The sequence below is a fragment of the Trachurus japonicus genome, chromosome 5 (assembly GCF_045865225.1).
Source record: "Trachurus japonicus isolate A0001 chromosome 5, Traja_1.0".
NCBI lineage: Eukaryota > Metazoa > Chordata > Actinopteri > Carangiformes > Carangidae > Trachurus > Trachurus japonicus.
In genome coordinates this window covers 29,634,725-29,649,473 of record NC_140911.1, presented here as the reverse complement: position 1 = coordinate 29,649,473, position 14,749 = coordinate 29,634,725, and the positions used below count along the sequence as shown (strand labels likewise).

General features: G+C 39.4%; 4 protein-coding genes across 6 annotated transcripts; 3 read left to right on the top strand and 1 right to left on the bottom strand.

The window, feature by feature from the left end:
* The first annotated feature begins 54 nt into the window (after positions 1-54).
* On the top strand, positions 55-7,492 carry tspo (translocator protein). 3 transcript variants are annotated; one of them, XM_085777276.1, is made up of 4 exons: positions 55-142; positions 3,655-3,830; positions 3,932-4,070; positions 6,937-7,492. In XM_085777276.1, exons 2-4 carry the CDS (start codon positions 3,658-3,660, stop codon positions 7,108-7,110), a joined length of 486 nt encoding a protein of 161 aa, XP_085633402.1. In that variant the 5' UTR covers positions 55-142; positions 3,655-3,657; the 3' UTR covers positions 7,111-7,492. The 3 variants fall into 3 exon arrangements, with proteins under 3 accessions (XP_085633402.1, XP_085633401.1, XP_085633400.1); XM_085777275.1 differs by lacking the exon at positions 55-142 and adding an exon at positions 1,647-1,713; XM_085777274.1 differs by lacking the exon at positions 55-142 and adding an exon at positions 2,492-2,672.
* Positions 7,493-7,793: 301 nt separating this feature from the next.
* Positions 7,794-9,498, bottom strand: uqcc2 (ubiquinol-cytochrome c reductase complex assembly factor 2). The gene is made up of 4 exons (XM_085777277.1): positions 9,258-9,498; positions 8,458-8,532; positions 8,051-8,117; positions 7,794-7,954 (listed from the first exon to the last, which is right to left on the bottom strand). The coding sequence occupies exons 1-4, from the start codon at positions 9,393-9,395 to the stop codon at positions 7,845-7,847; spliced, it is 390 nt and encodes a 129-aa protein (XP_085633403.1). The 5' UTR covers positions 9,396-9,498; the 3' UTR covers positions 7,794-7,844.
* A 12-nt stretch (positions 9,499-9,510) lies between these two features.
* Positions 9,511-12,727, top strand: tomm6 (translocase of outer mitochondrial membrane 6 homolog (yeast)). The gene is made up of 3 exons (XM_085777278.1): positions 9,511-9,653; positions 11,290-11,439; positions 11,541-12,727. Exons 1-2 carry the CDS (start codon positions 9,556-9,558, stop codon positions 11,384-11,386), a joined length of 195 nt encoding a protein of 64 aa, XP_085633404.1. The 5' UTR covers positions 9,511-9,555; the 3' UTR covers positions 11,387-11,439; positions 11,541-12,727.
* On the top strand, positions 11,903-12,727 carry c5h1orf74 (chromosome 5 C1orf74 homolog). Its single transcript, XM_085777273.1, has one exon. The coding sequence runs from the start codon at positions 11,903-11,905 to the stop codon at positions 12,680-12,682; it is 780 nt and encodes a 259-aa protein (XP_085633399.1). The 3' UTR covers positions 12,683-12,727.
* Positions 12,728-14,749: the final 2,022 nt, after the last annotated feature.

Here is a 14,749-nt window from a genome sequence, read left to right as displayed (position 1 = left end):
TAAGGAACGCTGGAGGACCACAGAGGGGGAAAAGGTGTGTGTGTCTGTGTGTGCCCGCCTGCCAGACGGTGAGGAGGGGCGAAAAACCCACTGGACTGGGAGGAAAGAGCATCACCAGCAGTGTATACAGTGTAGTTTTACGGTAAATTAAATATAAATTATAAATTTTATATACACACTGTATATACACTGTATATGTATACATATATACATATGCAGTGTGTGGATAGATAGATAGATAGATAGATAGATAGATAGATAGATAGATAGATAGATAGATAGATAGATAGATAGATAGATAGATAGATAGATAGATAGATAGATAGATAGATAGATAGATACTAGGCCTATATGACACTTAGAATAATAAACTAATAACTAAGTGTTTTGTTATTATAACTATTGATATTTAAGTTAGAACAACATACTGATATAACTGATCACATCATGTAAACCATTTATATTGGAATTATTTCATGTTATAACATGATAACTTATGTTCAGGTTTTTACAATATAAATCATATTGTTATAGCTTGTATTTTGTATTTATGTGAAAATATATTGTTACAACATGAAAAATATATGGTTAGGACAATATTCTTTTCATATTATAACGTGATTAACGTGAACCTTTTTTTTTCCTGGTGTGGTCAAATATCCTTCTGCAGTATGGTGTTTCTTTGTTGTAAAGTCTCTTTGGGCAAACAGACACAAACACTACATACTAGATGAAACACTCAATAGGACAGACCACAACACCCATGTTCTTGATGCAATCATCAGCAAACATATTTCTTTATTTCTTTATTTATTGAACACACTAAAATGTGTGTTCAATACACACTAAAATTCACAAACATATTAAACTTTAAAAAAAAAACATGTTTCATATGTGCATGATGGTCTGTCCAATGTGGTGGTGCAAAATTTCAATGATTATCACTTAAAGAGACAATCTGGAAGCTGCTTCTGATCTGAAGGTTACTCAACAACTTAAACCTGGAAAGTATCAACATTTAAACCAAACTTAAACTAACCTGACATACAGTATACCACAAAAACCTGTTCTTTCCTGCTGTATGACAACAGCTGACATCTTTGCCATGCATTTTATTTTTACATGGTGGATTAATACCATTTGGTGCTTCTTTGAGAATGTATGAATGGGAGAATTGACTCAAAACAAAACACAGTGTCAGCATTCAGTTTAATGAAGGAAAATGACAACAGTGTGGAGGAATCATTGGATGGAACTACCATGCAGAGGGCTCAGTGTTTCCCATAGGCCTCCAGAGTCACAAAAAGAAGCAGTGTGACAACTATATATATAAAGAAATAGCCTAACCATAAAGTGATGAAACAACTGCTACTTTAGACATTAAACTTGTCCCCCTCATGGTCCATCTGTGGGCTCCGGGGAGTGTTTGTATAATATTTCTTCTTCAGTCTTTTCATGACATATGATGACCATTTATCTCCTCCCAGTCTGAACAGCTGGGCCTGCTCTTTAAGTTTTAGTTTGCAAAAGGCTTTTTTCTTCAGAAGCTCACACACAGAGCTGTCACTGAGAAGGGGTGGTGGTGGTGGGTGGGGGAGTCACTATCTCCCGGGTTTTGTGATCTTTGTCGTCCACCCTTCTGTCACATTGCACTGCTGCCAACTGTGTGTGCTTCGAGGAAACACGGAATAACTGGCCGAACAGGAAGCAAAGGTAAAGATTGCTTCTGAATTTTTGACCTTTGGACCACTGTGTTGTTACCGCCTGCAACGTATTTATTTAACCACGAGACACTCCGACAACCGATGATGAAGAAGTTCACTTCTGACTCACAAGAGACAGACTGGCCCTTTACCTTCCTGTTTATTTCAAACTGCTGAAAATGACACTGCTTCTCATCAACTTAAAACTATTCATCCCATTTATTAGATTCTGCTTTGACTAAAGATAAGGCAAAATATAGAATACTTTATTCAAAAGACCCCTAACTGTTTTTAATAGAATATTTTAAGTTTTGTTGGAATAAGTGTGAAGAAGGTAACTGAAAACAGCAAAAGTATAATTACTGTATAATTATAATTAAACGTGCAATGTTACAATGTGTCTGAGTTATAGTTTATCAGGGATTTTTTTATTTATATATTTAAATTTATTTTTACAATTTTCTATTTCAGTTCTACCTGACCCAAAGTCTAATTTATCAGTAGTTTAATTGGTTTATTAGTCTAAACAGTTCCAGATGAATAATAAACACTTTCATATGTTAAAAAAGAAGAATTAGAAGAAGAAGAAAACAATATGATTAATGTGTTTATTTGGAACTAATACAAAGAAGTCTTTTTCAGTCTTTTTTCCTCGATAGTTGCCGTAGAATTAGAAAGCAACTTCCGTGACGTCACTAACGATGTCTGTTGAAGGAGGCCGGTGATTGGTTGGCTCGCGGCCACGCGCAGTGTTGTGGCTGTGATGGGCAGCGGGTGTGGGAGTGTCTGGGAGTGTGTGTGAGGTGACCGCTCCGATAAGACGGTCCCCACACTTCTATCACTCATCATGATATTATCACATAACAGCAACATGGCTGATGATTAAACAGTTGGTGTGTAGCTTTACTGGACATTATACGACTCAATTACTGTAAACACTGCGCGGAGGAGCCGACGTCTGAGCGAGGGGTGAGTTTTAACCTACAGCTGAACCTGACTAACGTTACAGTGTTGACAGATAAAAATGAACTGTAACTTCGTGCAAACGAAACTTTGACCTAGAGCATTTTGGCGCCGAATGACCTGCGTATAATGTTTAATACACAGTCTATGTAACATACCAGTAGACGTCTGTAACCTACACGTCAAACGGTGATATAACAATTTGCTCACAATTAGCATGAGTTGCTGTTGTGTAAGAGCGAGTTTGACGCTGTTTGTGATGTTGACTGTCTGTCAACTGGTTTCTAAACCAGACTAGAAGTCTGATTGCATTATCGTACAGTCTGCAGCCCTCTAGCCGTTGGTGAATATAACTGTTAAGTCACCATGAACTTCAACTCCAGGAAACGTTCACAGCGAAAACCATAGTGTCTAATAATATATGGTATACAGTATATATGGTATATATATACACCATATATGTAATAGCAAATCAGACAGTATATCTATCTGTAATAGTAAATGAACATAATGAAACGTGCAGATGCTAAGAAATGTGTTTTTCTCAGGCGTTGATAGAGACCTTAACTCAACCGGATGTTTAGGAAATCATTGCAAACTCGCCAGTCTGACGAGGACACAGCTGTCCAGAGTCCCATGATGCACAAAACATTTGGCTGTTTGACCATAAGAAGAAAAGTTTTTATATACCGTAGCCTAATATACAAAACCTTGAGACACATCAATGTGTTTTACTCCAAAATGTATGTGTCTAAATTCATCCCAGACAGTAGGATATACTTCAAGTTCAAGATAGTTTATTCATCCATATAAGGAAAATGTGGTGCTACAGCAGCATCTCATACAGACACAAAAAACAACAAAGATTAAGTATACTTGTCAAGTGTCTCAACATAAAAAAAAAGTTGGCTACAGGTATGAATTTAATGAATAATCTCTCAAAAACAGTGAAATGAAACATGTATAATGTGTCCTGCTCTTATCACAGAACATGTGGCTGCCTATGATTGGGATGACCGCCCTGCCACACCTGGGTGGGCTCTACGGTGGTTACGTCACACGCAAAGAGGTGAAGACCTGGTACCCAACCCTGCAGAAACCGTCATGGCGCCCACCAAATGCTGCGTTCCCCATAGCGTGGACGTGTCTGTACACAGGCATGGGGTAAGAACCAGTCCTGCAGTCTCGGAGAGCCCCAGTTGCTGTGTGGTTGTTCTCTGTAGCTCCTTCTTTATCTGATCCTGTTTTGAATTTGCATCATGCAGGTATGGTTCCTATCTGGTGTGGAAAGAGTTGGGAGGTTTCACTGAGGATGCACTGGTTCCTCTGGGACTTTATGGGCTGCAACTAGCTCTGAACTGGGCCTGGACTCCTATTTTCTTTGGTGCACACAAGCTGAAATGGGTGAGTGTTTGGACAACACATAAATAGGGTGTGAGTTAAAGGTCCAGTGTGTAAAATGAGGGGAAAACTATCTAGCAATCCGATTATTTATCTGTTAAATAATTCTATTGTTTATTTATGAACGTGAAACTCTTGATACGTGCTCTCTGGTTGGCTGGATTTTCCATTCCGTACAAACATGGCGGCGCAAGATGGCGACCCTTGTATATAAAAGAAGAATTATAAGGTTATGAAGACCAAACAGATTTTATTTTATAGCGATTATTCACTTACAGAGATGGACAGAGTACTCGACCCCAGTATTTGAGTAAGAGTACGAATACTACTGGTCAAAATTTACTCCGTTACAAGTAAAAGTAGCTCAGTCGACATGTTACTCGAGTAAGAGTAAAAAAGCAAGAGTACTTGCTTCTAAAGGTACTTAAGTATCCAAAAGTACATGCTTCTAAATTTACTTTCAGTAAGAGTAAGAGTAAATTTCTTATTTTTCACATCAATGAATTACTATATTTTTTCTAAATGAATTTAAGGACCTTTTAACTCTTGTTTCTGAGAATTAACTCTTTGAAACCAACTGCACTGATGTGCTGCTTTTAGGGGTTAGGGTTTCCTTCTTTGACAAACACAGCTTGTGTCCAATAGGATTTTAGAAAGAGAAAAAAAAAGAGCAGACCTGAAAGTAATGAGTACTTTTCAGCCTTTCTAGAAATTAAAGCAGAAGTAAGTGATATATTTGTGTTAATATGTGTGGTGGCCTGGGAAAACCCTTCACATGGTGGGATTTTGACATTTTCATGTTTTGATATTTCCATAAACTAGACGTTTTCAGCCATTCATGACTGTTTGAATGACTGAGATAGCCCTCTCAGATCAAAAGTTATGAGCATTTTAATCTATTATGACCAAAAAACTGAAAAGTAAGAAAAATGGCTTTAACTAGAACGTTGCTGTTTTGACCCTATAAAGACGAGAGTTTTACAAAACATTAAACAGCTTCTGAACCGTTTATGACAGAGATTAGCTGTAAACTGTATCTGAATCGTGTGATTTTCTGCTTTCCGAGGGTCCTTGAATGGTGCCTCTGTGACAAGAAGGGACCGTATAGGGTGCGTGTGATCACGTGGTACGGGAACAGACGCTAACCTAGCGTAGCATCGATGCTAATCCGAACGTAGCATCAATGCTAAACAGAACGTAGCATCGGCGCTAAACCGAACTCATCATCGGCACTTGCACAAGTTTTACAAAACACCAACAACCGTTTATGATAAAGATCAGCTGTAAAAAAGCATCTGAATCGCGGGATTCTCTGCTTTCCGAGGGTCCTTGAATGCTACATCTACAACAACAACGGACCTGTCTCCTCTAGCGCTGCTGCTGCGGCTCAGCTGTGCTGCAGCTCAGCTGGAAACGAAACGCCTTATACTCGCCACAAAAACATAAAAATAAGTACTTTCCGTTTTGTTTTCTTAAAATATTTATTCACCACGATGTAGTAGGGAGTTCAAAGTACCAGAATCACACAAAATATCAAAATCGTGGAAATAGTACTTTTCCACCTATTTTGGCTATTTGCCACAATCGAACGTCCGCGACATCCGACGGGTTTTCCCAGGCCGCCACACATATAAGTCTTAAAGGCCCCATGCTGTGCACTTTTCTCTGGGTTTATTTACCTGCTGATATCCCTAACAAGATGTATCATTGGTTTTGAGTACCTATGATCTGCTTAATATCGTCTATATTGCCCCTTTCTGTTGCCTCTTTCTGGAGTTCTAACAGGCACAGGTCATTTGGCCAATCAGAAGAGAGAATGAGAACCTCTCCTCTGATTGGCTGACTGTTTTAGAGTGGCATGTGGTCGGGCCAATCACAGGCAAGTAACTGAAACCTAAGCTGCATTCATAGAAATTGAAAAATAACAACTGGTCACGGTGGGCGGAGTTACCTTGTGTGTGACATCACAGAAAGGAGGAAGTGCTATCTGCTCGTCTTAAAGAGAATGTTCCTACAAATGGGCGGTGTGTGTTTCTCCGTTTATGACCAGTTTGATGCATGGGACAGTATATACGTGGCCCAGAGACCTCCCCAAGCATGAAAAAATAACCAAAATCACATTTTTCATGCCATGGGGCCTTTAAATAGTTATATCTTCCGACAGCAATCACTTACATAGAGTGTTTGGACTGAAACACGGGTCTCTCAGTCACTCTGCTCTGCTCTGAGCCGAAGAGAAAACATTTATCGTATCCTACAGTTTTTATCCAATGAGGAGAGAGAACGGCATGCAGGGCTGTGTGTGCAGCCAAGGAACGCCGTGAATGTGGCGACGTAGGGACGAGGACTGTTATGGTGCGTTCAAGGAAACTCGTATTTTTCCGACCGTGAAGTGGTACCAGTTCGATCTGGTACGAGTTCACCGGTCGGAAGTTACGAGTGGCCGTTATAGTGACTTTCACCGGTAAAACAGGTCGGAAAAACACGAGTGGGTTGCCTGGAACGCTACAAAGTCATAAGTTGTGACTTGAAGCTGTAATTTACGATTTCAAAAGCCTGCCTGGAACGCAGCATTAGCGAAAACGACCGGACCACTTACTTCTGCTTTAACTTGAGTAAAAGTAAAAATATTTGTCTTGGAAATGTATTCAAGTAAAGTACAAATCCTCTGGATATGTACTTAAGTACAGTACTCAAGTAAATTTACTCCGTTACTGTCCACCACTCTGCACTTATACAAATATATTAATTGGTAGTATATTCAGATTTTTACCAATAAAACTTGACAAATATAACACACTGGACCTTTTAGTGTGAGAGCTCAATATTCCTAACTGTTATATTAACACCTTCCCTCCAACCAATTCAGGCCCTCATGGAGATTGTGGTTCTTACTGGGACTGTTGCAGCTACCATGGTTTCTTGGTATCCCATCAGCCGCACTGCAACTCTGCTCATGGCGCCCTACCTGTCCTGGCTGTGCCTTGCCACCTCTCTGAACTACTGCATCTGGAGAGACAACAAGGAGGAGAAGGAGGAGTAGGAGACAGTACTGTGTACTGAGACTGCTTCATTTGTAACATTTTGAAATCACTCTTCCTCCAGAAGTGTCACAACTCAGTGCAACTGGTGTTGGAGCATTGATCATGTAAAATCAACTCAAAGGTCAGTTAGTGTCTACATTTATGATGGCCAATGTCCAAATATCATTTAAAAAATCATGGTCAAGTCACTTAGAAATTCTTATCAAAAATGATTGATCAATATTAACCACAAACATGCAACATGATTGAAATGAATTCACACTTGAGCTTTTGTAGTTGTGTTTAGATTAATGCATTGTTGTTATTTTTAAATGAAGACTGCTGTGTGTACATTTATTATGAATAAAGTCCATCTATCAAAATCAAAGATTTATGTTCAATGTACTATTTGAATGTGTATTATTTTCAGTATTTATGCACTCCTTCATGAGAATACTAATTAGCAACTCAGGCCACAAAACCTGTTAAATGCACCGTGACATTTTCGAAATGTTTCTATTTGGATCTGCATCAACAGACAATTACTGTTATTGATAATTATTCACATTCCAGTCTCATTCATTTCCCCCTCACTCTTTTTCCTTTTGTTGTGTCTTTAAATGTCCAAAGCAACAGGCTACATGACTGATATCTGCAGAGTTCAAGTTATTTTCAATCCATAATTAAAATAACAGCCCAAAAGCATAATAACAATAAGCTTTATTTCTGTACATACAATGAGGAAAGAAAATAGTTATTTTTCAGGAGCTTTTTCTGGGACGTCTTCTGGTGATTTGGAGGAGAACTTTGCCATTAACATCTTCCAGAGACCCTTTTTTTCCTCGTCCATCTGTTGCATGCTCCCTTTAAAATGAATATGGACAGTCATACATACAATTTCACAATTCAACTGTAATGAAGTGTGTTTTTTAATTTATGAGGAAACAACAGCTGTGTTACCTGACAAAAGCACTTTGCATTCTTCCACTGTGACGCCGGTGAAGCTTGTGTCTCTTACACGAGGAAACTGAACAGATATAAATTGTTGTTAGAATTTAATTCATTCAATTCTTATTATACAGTTTACTAGATTTCACACACATTCGGTCCCTATCCCTATAAAACGATTTATTATTCTAATCAGTAATCCCAGAATAGATGCCACAAGGATATAGTTATAATGTTTCCTGATAGTCTTGAACAACATGGAGTAGTTATTCCTTATGTGATGCATTCGACTGCTGTGGAGGGGGATGCCACAGATGGACTTTCTTTTATATATTGCATTCAAAGGGAAGAAGAACTGACCTTCATTCATTTAGATTGAGTCATTACAAAGAAGCACCTAAAATGTGAATATAACTTACCCGTTGTCTGTATAAGTTTCCATTAATTCGGGCCAAACTTTCATACATCTGGTCACATTTCTCTGGATCTGAGATCTGAAATGAAAAAGTTCAAGGTTGAATAGTTCAAATATAAAGAACTGGACAGTTGTCAACAAACCAATACAACTTTTGGGCAGCCAAATGTATAACAACAACTTTCTATATTTCATTCATTCATCCATCCAGATGTTTTGAGTGAAATCTTTATAATCTCAGATGTATAAAAGTATCTTTATAACCAAGCAGTCCTACACATCAGCAGGCTGCTGTTGTCTGCAGATATCAGTATTTGTGCATCATGCAGGTAACAAGAAGTAATTGCACTCCAGTGTATTTTATGTGGCATTTCTCCATGTTGTAAAGCTGCTTTGATTTGAGTCTTGTAAAGTATAACAATCAAATTTAAAGCAATTATAAAAAGTTTAAGTACAAAAGAAGAAGACAAGTTTAGTAAGATGTGTAATACTACAAATACTGAACTATATTGCAGAATAAAAATGAGAACCAGTGCGCCGACAATGACAGTTATGAAACACTGTTTACACGAGTAAACTTTCGGCCTCCTATGTTGTCTTTACCGCGCAGATGTAAGTACACATTTATCAGTTTAAGCCTCTACAGCTGCGTGTATACTGTTCGTATCAAAGAGACTCCCCGGACAACAACACACGGTCAGGGCACACAAGGTCGCAGTGTGTCAGTCCTCCTCACAGACTGAGGCTCAGACCCGCAGCTTACAGTAGCTCGGTCTGTTAGCGAAGCGCAGCTAGCAACTGTACCTGTGTGTTTTCCCCCTCGCGGAAGGCGGAGGCTACTCTCTGCCGCAGGAACGTGCCCAAGTCTCGGCCTTTCTTCGTCTCATCCCGGGGCCACTCCTCGCACAGCTTCAAGAACCGACGGTACCGAGTGGCGGACATATCTGGACGAGGAATGATAATTATCGAGTTGGATAAAGACGTGTGAGGTTTGGGCTTTATCGCTCTCCGTAACGGTGTTGCATCCAAACTCTTCCCCCTCCTGTCGCCTTCCGTTAGTTCCGCTCGTTGGCAGTTGTCTACACACCGCACGCTAGCAACGATGCCCGGTTCAGACGGTAAAAAGAGTCCGTCCCCCGGTGTGGGTGACTGGATCCGCACAGCCTGTCGATTCGCAACAGACAGAAACGACTTCAGAAGGTGAGTTAATGTGGATATTATAATGTGCAGCGTGTGTTGTGTGCTGCTGCTAACGTTAGCCACACGGCTAACAGCACTGTTTCCATGAGGAGGGTTGCCCTTGAGTCTTTCGCCTGGATGTAATTACCGAGCTTATTAGTCGACTAAACCGATAAACTAAAGTATTCAGTTGACCCGAGTAGCATGTAAACAACAATTTAATTCTTGAAAGTCACTAAATGATAAGGAACATTTTAAATATAAATATACAGCGGGTAGTTGGTGTGGAAAAAACCGGCATCGTTAATGGACAGCAGGACGTCAGCACGTGAACACCCGCTTACAAGACGTGACGTAAAATGACCTTAGATGAAAACACAAAGTTAGTAAATGTGTTACTGCGTTAGATTTCGTTCTGCAGAGATGATGATGTAATAATTTATTCTGTGTGAAAAGTTTTAATGTCAGAAACAGTGTTTGGCACGTTACTTTTTAAAATGTAATTGGTTATAGTTACAAGTTACTTTACACCACAATCTGGACAAAAATTTGCAGTTTTCTGCTAAAGAAACAAAATGTTGGGCATAACAGAATTTCAAGAACAGCTAGAAAGCAGTACAAGGAAGAACAAGTTGTATGAATCTCCTTTAGGGCTTAAAGGGATGTTAAAAATGAAATCACGGCCTGTATTGGTACCGAAGAACATCACAGCGGTACCATCACATAATAAACGAGGAGGAAGTCACCTCTCCCGGCGTAAACACATCAACGTTCTCCGGTAGGCTGCCACTTCTCATCACAGTCTGCACATGGGTTTCTTTTTTTTTCCTTTTTTGACATAGTTTCACACACAACTTTTCTGATGGCTGTAGCCTATGAGTCTATGTTCCTCCTTCTTCTGCGACAGTGAAAGGGAACAAACACTATTCCAGACAAGACGACATAAACTATTCGTTTTTCTTCTAATTGAATGACTATTTACTCGGAAATAATTGCTCATCCCTGTCATCTGCGCCACCATAGTAAAACTGATAGACGTCCATCAGCTGATTAGTAGACGTAGGTCGTAGCAGTTTTCTGACACCCAGCCCAAAATCGCACGCTTTGCTGACTGTGATAGTTTGAGCAACTCAACTCCATTCATTACGCTGTCAACACTCGCTAGTTATACTTCAGAATAGAACCAGAGCCAGAACTGGTCTATCTGAAAGCACCCTGTGTGAGTTGGTTAGTTACAGATTAGACAGAGTTAGCAAATTCTCCTATTGCCATAATCCCTATAGTCATAGCAGTAGGTTCATTACCTTTAATTATCAGTGCATGTTGTTTTGAGATGCGGGGCAGAGACGCAATCTGCTGCTCAGCTCACACAATGGAGGTGAATGGTACAGGTCCCCTGTCCCTCAAAACTAATCAAATACACAATTTGCCAAAATGTTGAACTATCCCTTTAACGGGTGTATTATTTTGTGGAAGGACATCTTAAGTCAAGTAACGGTGGATTTTATTGTCAGTAACGGTAACGGCGTTATAACAGGGAAACAGTAAAAAAATGTTATTATTTGTTACTGAAAAAGTAGTGTTGTTAGTGTCGCCGTTATTTTCTAATGCCGTTATTCCGAATATCACGTGACTCAGGATGTTAATCTTCTTTCAGGAATCTTCTGGTCAACCTGGGTCTGTTTGCAGCTGGTGTCTGGGTTGCAAGAAATCTCTCCGATTTTGACCTGATGTCTCCTCAGCCTGTTACATAACCTGGTCAAAGACACAGCACCCCCCCCCCCCAAAAAAAAAAAACAGGATAATGGTGAGATCATCTCATTGTGAATATCTCCTCATATGTTGCCCAGTGTCAAAATTTCCATTTATTTGAGACATAATTGTTCTTGTTTGTGTCTGTTCCTGCAGGTATCTTGGACCAACGAAGAAGAAACAAGGGATACACATAAACGATCATGAAACCTTTATGACAAGTTCTACTTTGGAAATGAATCAACTTGTTCATCTACATGCCTAATTTTTCTATTCTGTTCTATTTTTTGTTTACATCTCATTGCAGAAACAAATAACAACATTTATTCACATCAGTGTCTCTGCTCTTGTTGTCTACGACTCATAGATTTTGAAATGGCATTCTTATATAATTTATTAATAAGATCTGATGTATCTACTTTGCATCTAAGCATTTAGTGCTTGAGAAACTTATGTAGTTATTTGTTTGTAACATTTGGGTACAGTTGTCTGTATCAGTTTTGTGGTGTGATACAGCTATGTCCACTCCAGAGCTCTTTGTTGCTGCAGCTCGTAAAAGTCTGCGCACCGGTAGGAAATGTCTCTCCGCTGCTCAGAGCCTGGATCTGGCTGCTCAGGTCTCAGCCGTTGATCTGGGGTTGAAACCGGCTCTGCTGTACGACAGCAACGGCGCCAGTTCGGAGCAGGTAGACCAGTATCTGAGCTCTCTGCAGGCCTCCCAGCTCCTGTCCAAATCACTTCTCACATTGGATTTAAACGGAAACACCCTCATTGTTAATCCAGTTACAGTCCGATCAAACATAGAGCAGGCACTTGACAGCGAGAGCGTAGCTGCGGTCGATGTCTGCCACTCACTAGAGAAGCCCACCCTCACCCACCTGCTCAAAGTGGGGCTAAAGAGCGTGATAGAAGATCTGCTGCTTCTACTGACAGAGACGGAGAGACCTCTTTATGTTGGAGAGAAATGTGAAGAGTGGAACCTGTGCACTGTCTTTGGTCTTTTACTGGGCTACCCCGTCACCTACTGGTTCAATCAAACCAAAAGCTTTGAAAACTGTCTGTCTATGACCCCCCTGGTGGTAACTACAGCCGCAGCATCATGGCAGGCAGATGCTGCTGCTGCTGCTCACAGATGTTGTCTGTACTCCTTCAGTGTCCCAGCTGTTTTACTTACAGAGACAAAGTCCAATGTGGAGGACTGGGGGCTCTGTTTACGAGAAAAATTTGAGCACCAAAATGTTTTCAAGGATCTCGCCGTATGTCAAACCACAGTAACTCTGCCATCAGTCTGTTTGTGAAGCTAACATACATTTTGTCTTAATAATAAACTGGTCCTAAATATGTGGATGTATCACTCCATTAAATTTGTCAAATCTACTTTTTATCTCTTAATGCGCAGTGGTATTCCTGTCCTTAACTGCTGCTGTACCAAACCTGAATTCAGATAGAAGTGTCCGATGATGGTGCCTGAAAACATTTCAGAATCCCTCGTGGAAGGAGAAAACTCACAATATCATTGCTGTTTTGAAAGTAATAATACAGACGGCTTTGTGTAGGTATATAGAATAATGTTCTTCAATAGGAAAAACGTGACACAAGTCACCACGTGTAACAATAAAATTAAGTAAAGCTACATGAAATCATCAGCATTTCATCAGGTGAAGTCAATTAGTCTTTAAAGTACCTTGTAGTCCCATATTTTTATATTGCATATAGAGCAGATTTAATGTTAAAGGTTATTTTTAAATAACACACTTTTGTCATAGCAGCCAGATCATATTAATGCAAGATGCATAACACACCACAATGCATTTACAAAGAATGTTAATAAAAATGTGTATAAAGTAGCAGGAAATGGAAACTGTAATTTTAAAGGGTTAAGTTCAACATTTTGGCAAATTTACCTATTGCCACAATCCCTATCCACCTTTTTCCGATCGTCAAAAACGTGTGCCGGTGATGCGCTTCCAGTGGAATTTTATGTTTACGTTTCCATGGTTTTGGTGGTAATTTATTAAGATCTGACGTATATCTACTTTGCATCTAAGCATTTAGTGCTTGAGAAACTGTAGTTATTTGTGTGTAACATTTTGGTACAGTTGTCTGTATCAGTTTTGTGGTGTGATACAGCTATATCCACTCCAGAGCTCTTTGTTGCTGCAGCTCGTAAAAGTATTACTTGGTAAATGCATGGATTTTTTTTTTTCCAATTAAAACCTGTAAAACGCATGGAACACATCAGCTTTTAACAATGGATATCACACAAATTGACATCCGCGTTAAAAGCCAGCGTTAATAGATCCATGCGTTTACCGCAACTATGACGACTGGGGAGGGGGGTATTATGTCTCAAAAAAGAAAAAAAATTGTACGGATGTTGCTGTTTTCTCTATGCTTCAATAAAAAAAGTTCTTCACAAAAAAAACTATGACGACTGGAAACCATGGAAACGTAAATGTAAAATTCCACCACAATTTCCGCAAATGCAAAACCAGCTACCGGTTTTGATCATAGATCATGTTCAGAAACTTGTGGATAGTAATAGCAGTAGGTTTATTACCTTTCATATTGGTGCATGTTGTTTTGAGATCCGCAGGGCAGAGACACGAGCTGCTCAGTGAATGGTACATAGTCCCCTGTCCCTCATCAAACTCATCAAATACACAATCCAACAACTCCAAAAACAGCATGCACCGATAATTAAAGGTAATGAACCTACTGCTACGACTATTATGGCAATAGGAGAATTTGCCAAAACGTTGAACTATCCCTTTAAGTACAATTACCTCACAACACTTTACCTGAATTATGACTACTGTGTTGATTAGGAGACGGCTGATCAGTGGTGTTTTATTTCATAGAGAGAAATGATGATGTGTCAGGATAAAATTAAAGGATTTGAAATTCTGCACTTCACTTGACAGAAGACACCCAGGTATGCTGTAATGCTTTAAAATATTTTATTAAAAGAAATAAAACAGACAACACATTCTGATTGTGACATTTCAAATATCAACTTTAGCCATAGCTTTAGGTCAAACAAGATTTGCTGCTGTTTGACAGTTTGTTGAATAGGCACTAAAAGCCTGATACTGTCCAGTCTCTTCACTGTTGCTTATTAATGTCAACATAATTGTGTAAAAACATGATCAACCTTGACCTGCTACATACAGTAACTCCATGCCTTTATGCAATAGAAACTTGCATATCCACACATGTTGTAATGTCGCCCCATTAGGACAGGGCAGTTAAAGCTGATTATCCTGTAGATCCCCTGAAAATGATTTGTTATTTCTGAGACAGGCACACACTATCTCACTGCCGGACATTTACATTATTAACATTCTGTTGTTCTGAATTTAACA

What these genes read in the sequence shown, in the direction of transcription:
- tomm6 (XM_085777278.1), top strand. Translation starts at nt 9,556, where the DNA reads ATGCCCGGTTCAGACGGTAAAAAGAGTCCGTCCCCCGGTGTGGGTGAC. An exon ending in GACAGAAACGACTTCAGAAG is followed by an intron (nt 9,654 to 11,289) that starts GTGAGTTAATGT and finishes ATCTTCTTTCAG; the next exon opens with GAATCTTCTGGTCAACCTGG.
- uqcc2 (XM_085777277.1), bottom strand. Translation starts at nt 9,395, where the DNA reads ATGTCCGCCACTCGGTACCGTCGGTTCTTGAAGCTGTGCGAGGAGTGG. An exon ending in GCGAGGGGGAAAACACACAG is followed by an intron (nt 8,533 to 9,257) that starts GTACAGTTGCTA and finishes TTTTCATTTCAG; the next exon opens with ATCTCAGATCCAGAGAAATG. An exon ending in GAAACTTATACAGACAACGG is followed by an intron (nt 8,118 to 8,457) that starts GTAAGTTATATT and finishes ATATCTGTTCAG; the next exon opens with TTTCCTCGTGTAAGAGACAC.
- c5h1orf74 (XM_085777273.1), top strand. Translation starts at nt 11,903, where the DNA reads ATGTCCACTCCAGAGCTCTTTGTTGCTGCAGCTCGTAAAAGTCTGCGC.
- tspo (XM_085777276.1), top strand. Translation starts at nt 3,658, where the DNA reads ATGTGGCTGCCTATGATTGGGATGACCGCCCTGCCACACCTGGGTGGG. An exon ending in TGTCTGTACACAGGCATGGG is followed by an intron (nt 3,831 to 3,931) that starts GTAAGAACCAGT and finishes TGCATCATGCAG; the next exon opens with GTATGGTTCCTATCTGGTGT. An exon ending in GTGCACACAAGCTGAAATGG is followed by an intron (nt 4,071 to 6,936) that starts GTGAGTGTTTGG and finishes CAACCAATTCAG; the next exon opens with GCCCTCATGGAGATTGTGGT.